Source organism: Merops nubicus, unplaced genomic scaffold, assembly GCF_000691845.1.
Source record: "Merops nubicus isolate BGI_N331 unplaced genomic scaffold, ASM69184v1 scaffold37325, whole genome shotgun sequence".
Taxonomy (NCBI): Eukaryota; Metazoa; Chordata; class Aves; order Coraciiformes; family Meropidae; genus Merops; species Merops nubicus.
The window spans coordinates 1-5220 of NW_008609548.1; the positions used below are offsets into that span (position 1 = coordinate 1).

At 41.1% G+C, this 5220-nt stretch overlaps 1 protein-coding gene across 1 annotated transcript; it reads left to right on the plus strand.

Moving 5' to 3' along the window:
• Nucleotides 1-57: 57 nt before the first annotated feature.
• On the plus strand, nucleotides 58-4896 carry EPCAM (epithelial cell adhesion molecule; the record flags this gene model as incomplete). The annotated part of the gene is made up of 8 exons (XM_008940629.1): nucleotides 58-162; nucleotides 825-1068; nucleotides 1409-1474; nucleotides 2764-2827; nucleotides 3218-3319; nucleotides 3488-3682; nucleotides 4097-4138; nucleotides 4855-4896. Coding segments are annotated over 8 exons (860 nt in total), but the record flags the coding sequence as incomplete, so codon positions are not given.
• Nucleotides 4897-5220: the final 324 nt, after the last annotated feature.

Sequence of the window (5220 nt, forward strand, 5' to 3'; positions counted from 1 at the left end):
GGGCGCCGCCTCGCCTCGCCGGGGGCATTCGCGCTCACAGCCGCGCTTCTCTTGCAGCCTGTATCTGCGAGAAGAACAAGCGTGTCACCAACTGCATGTTGGCTGGCGGCGTGTGCCAGTGCGAGGCGATCGGCTCCGGCGTGTCCGTGAACTGCGACACCTGTGAGTAAAGCTGTGCTTGGCCCGGGGGTGCTCCTGGGACGGGCAGCGAGGGCAGCGCCGGCTGAGCTGGAGGGAGTGTGCGAACACGGCCATCGAGCAATGGTAGCAGGGGAGGAGAGCGGCTTCTCGGTCTTCCTGGTCAGCTGGCGATAGAAGATAAGCGTTTAGGATTCCTCTGGCGTAAACTGCGTGGATGTGCATACACACACTGAGGCGGGCTTGCCCTTTCTCCTTAATACTCAGTCTGTAATGGCAAAGATTTTTCAAAGAATAATTTTTAGTTTCCTTATAAGCACCTGTTATGGTTTTTTTCTACAATTCCAGAAGTGAAAGAGCCTTATCTCAAGGCATTACTGTTGGTACTTGGAAGAGCCTTGTCCTGGGACCTTACTCTTGGTTTGAGCTCAGTTAAGCTGTAAATGATCCTCTTGCTGTAAGAAGTGGGAGGTGGCTGGACGACTTATGCATTTACCTTAGGAAGCAGACATACCCCAGTCATGGTGACTTCATGCACCACCTACGTGTTAGACACCTGCTCTTCCTTCCAATGGCTTAAGATCTTGTTGCTTCTGATGTGACCACGTGTTTTTACAGACTAAGAGATTTGTTTTGAACATAACATGGTATGATGCTCCATAACATGACTTTCTGGTTATTTTTAGTGACTTCAAAATGCCTGTTGATGAAAGCAGAAATGACACACAACTCAAAATCGGGTCGTCGTGAGAAACCAAAAGACGCATTTGAAGATACCGATGGCCTTTATGATCCCGAGTGTGAGAATTCGGGTGCTTTCAAGGCGAAGCAGTGCAATGGAACCACCTGCTGGTGTGTGAATACAGCTGGTGTTAGAAGAACTGACAAACATGATGCAGACTTGAAGTGCAATCAATTAGTCAGAACAATGTAAGTCTTTCACCAGAGTGTGCTGTGACATGAAAACATTCCTGTATTAGGCTCTGCATTGTAGAGAATTTATCTGCATGAATGATGTGGTGGGGATGAATGAAGACAGAGCAGTAAGTATTTGATTAGGGTGGGTTGGTTTTGGTTTTGTGTGTGTTTTGTTTGGTTTTTTTTTGTTTTTTGTTTTTTGTTTTTTCAGAAACGAGACATGGAATGATTGTGGATGGGTCTTTGTTTTTCTGTCACTGCTGTTATTTCCCCTGGGATTAGTTTCTTAGTATGCATTATTATGTGCAAACCCTTTAAAAATATTAAATGTAGGGTTTTTTTATTACTTCAGGTGGATCATTATTGAAATGAAACATGCTGAGACAAACACTCCTCTGAAAACAGAATCTTTGGAGAAGTAAGTGATGATAGTAAGATGTCCTGATGATGTCTGCATGCACTACTAAATATCTAGTGGATTTCTAAATGATTCTTTAAAACCACTGTCAAACCTGTCAACTTATTTTTAAGACATCTTAGAAGTCACCTACAGATCCTTCATAGATCTGCTTTTATTTTTATTGGAAATAAATTAAGTCGATAGACTGAAATAAATGGAAGGCAATAAGATGAAAGTGCCCAAAAAGCAACCTGACAAAGATGGTGGAGGGACCGCATAGAAGTAACAGGAGAAAAACAACTGTTTAGCTTTTTGGATGGCTAAAATGAAATCCTGCTTCTTTCTGTCAGAGGTCATAGAGCAAGAAAAACTTGCTTGTAGCTATTAGATCATTTCCACACCACCACCCCATCCCCACCAAGCAAAAGCTGCTACTCTCAACTCCTTCAGAGCTTTTCAAAACTGTTCAGGCTCTAACACTGCAGTAACATATTTGTTGGTGTTTTTTTTTTTAATGGGAATTAACAGAGCTCTGATATAATTTGATCATGAGAGTGTACTGGGTTTCATTCGGGTGAAGTTAATTTTCTTGGTAGCAATTGGTATGATGCTGTTTTAGACTGGTGACCAAAATGGTGTTGGTAAGTCCACCAGTGTTTCAGCTGTTGCTGAACAGTTTTGAGGCCTTCTCTGACTCGCTCTGCTGCCCCAATGAGTAGGTTGGGCAAGAGGTTGGGAGTAAGACTCAGCAGAGACATTGACCCAAACTGACCAAAGGGATATCCCAGATTGTATGATGTTGTGCTCAGCAATCAACATGGGTGGAAGTTTCTCCCAAATATCTATTGCTCGGAGGTGGGCTGAGCATGAGCCTGCTAGTGGTGAGGGATTGCTTTTGTATTGCTTGTTGGTGTGTGTGGTTTTGTGGGTTTTTTTGTTTGTTTGGTGTGTTTTGTTTGGTTTTTTTTGTTTGTTTGTTTGTTGTTGTTGTTGTTTTTGTTTGGTTGGGTTTTGTTTTTGTTTGTGTTTTTTAATTTCTGCCACCCAGCCCTTTCACTTAAACTGTTTTTGTCTTGAACCGTAAGGTTGGTTGGGTTTTTTTTCTTGCCTTTGCCCTTTTGATTTCCTTCCCAGTCCTCGTAGGGAGAGGTGAGTGAGAGACTAGGTGAGGATTTAGCTGCCAGCTGGGGTGGACCCGCCACAGGGACTGGAGGAAAAAACCCAATTGTGCTAGACTGCCTTGCTTCTGAAAACAGATGTGTCAAATAGTACTGGCTTTAACAGCTATGGCTTTAATATCCTCACAGGTTCTTCAGGGAAACAATTACCAATCGTTACATGCTGAATGGACGCTATATAACTAAAGTTGTGGTAAGAGACACATAATTTTTAGTAAAGTATCAGAATTCTTCTTTGTTGTGAATAACTTTGAAAACTCTTTGACTAATGCAGTAGAGCATGATTCTTATTAGAAGCTCTCAAAATGGCAACACTTGCAGAGCAGCTAGAAAATAGTTGTCTGAATTGAAATACTGAGAAATTGCATACTGCTTTCCTTGGTCTGTAGATGAATTCATACTTGGCTTCGCTAAAAAAGTGAGATTTGAATAATTCTGTAAACAGTTGGCTTGAGAATAAGTACCATAAGCTTGATCTAGAAAGTGAGTTCACAAACTGGATCATAATATTTTGCTGTGTATTTGATCGTTGGATTTAAACTGGTCCCTTCTTAACACCATGCTATTTTTATTTTTTTTTTAGTATGAAAACCCCTACATTAATATTGATTTGAAGCAAAATTCCTCAGAGAAATCTGCTAGTGATGTGGATATAGCTGACGTGGCCTACTATTTTGAAAAAGATGTAAGTGTGTCTTGGGTGAAGTTTGTCAAAGACTAGTTGTGTCTGTTGCTTTGCTTTCAGCAATCTTAACCATGTCCTGGCTAAGGTGAGATGAATTATTGCAGCACCCAGATGAATGACTGTTACAGTGTGAAATAACAAGTCTCTTTTTTCCCCATCTGTTCTTAGTTAAAAGGTGACTCCATCTTTCAAAGAAACAAACTGAACATGAGTATTGATAACCAGGCGCTGCAAATTGAGAAGACTGTGGTCTACTATGTTGATGAAATACCACCAGAGTTTTCCATGAAGTCTCTGACTCCTGGCCTCATTGCTGTCATTGTAGTAATAATAGTAGCAGTAGTTGCTGCCATTGTTGTTCTGGTAAGTTGTAACAACCAAGCTGCCAAGAAAAATAGGTAGCAGTGTAATATGGGAAACAACAACATTCCAGGGTAGCCAAAGTCTGATAGAAACAGGCTTCTTCTCTAAAGTGCTGCCTTCTTTTAGACTTGAGAGGAGGGAAAGAGGGAAGGGGCATGCCATCCCCGTTTCAGGTTATGACTGAAGGGTGTTGTGTGGAAAACAAAAATATTAGGAAAAACTCAGTGAGGTGAAGAAAGTGCCTGTCTTGCCTCCTGGTTCAAAGTAGTTGAGAGGGACAGGTAGTGCCTGTACCTCACTTTGGAAGGATGGGGAAGGGGCAGCTTTAAGTTTGGACTCTGAGTCACAAACAGATAGTTACATGTAAGTCAAGGCTTAAAAAAACTTCACAATTATTCTGTCCTTCTCTTACAGGTCTTAACAAGGAGGAGGAAAGGGAAGTACGTGAAAGCAGAGGTAATTAGTTCTTGTTTATGATGTATGTGCTTGGAGGAGGTTGTACAGAATCAGAAATTCTTCAGCTTGCTGTAGGGTAGAAGCCTCCTTTGATGCTTCAGAGATGTTCAAGGAGACTGAAAGTATTCAAATTCTGCAACTAGCTTTGGTCTCTGTATGGTTCACCATGTTCATTCTGCACTAGTTTGAAAAGCAGGTGATGATCTGTTGTATTTCCCAGGGGTGGGAGGTGGTGCTGACAGACAAGTACTATTTTTACATATCTATAGCAAGGGCTATGCAATCCACAGGAAACACTGATAGCCTTGTTCTGCCCTGAAGACCTTTACTTCAGATATTTGCATGGAGCTTGCAGGCTCTATTGAAGAGCTGCTTTACAATAGAGTAGTAACAAATGCTACTAGTGCACGGAGCTTCACCCCAAGTGGTGGAGACTTCTGTAAAGGAATCCAAAGGATGTTGTAGGTAAATAGTAAAGTCTGCTCCCTACACACACCCCGAAAACTGCTGTATTTAAGAATAGTAACAAAAAAAAAAAAAAAAATCACCACCAAAAAAAAAAAACACTGAAGTGTTATGGTGTTTTTGACAATTTTGATTCTGTATGTTAAATCACTTTGCTAATGAATATCCAGGATGTTAAGTCCTGTTGACTTCTTGCATCTTACCTGAGAAGTAGCACAAGTGTTGATCTCCCTCTGCCTCCTCCCCTTCAGGTGAAGGAAATGAATGAAATGCATAGAGGACTGAATGCATAACTAAATCAGCTGAAAGATCCAAACAAGAAGACTACAGAAACATCGGAGGCATGGATCTTAACTCTTAAAGATTCCTCCTGAAAGAAAGGCAATTGTGCCTACTTAATGATTGTTAAAACTCTTAACAGCCAAGACTGGTAAACCATGCTACTACTTAACTGTTTGTTGAGAGTTAGATCTTGAAATGCCCCATCATGCTCAAGTCAAACTTAACTTTTGCTCTCTGATTTTAATTTTTTTTTTTTTTTATGATGATGATGACGAAAAGAGTTGACAACTGCTGTTACTAGGTTTATGGAGAATACATGCTTAAATGGTATTTTG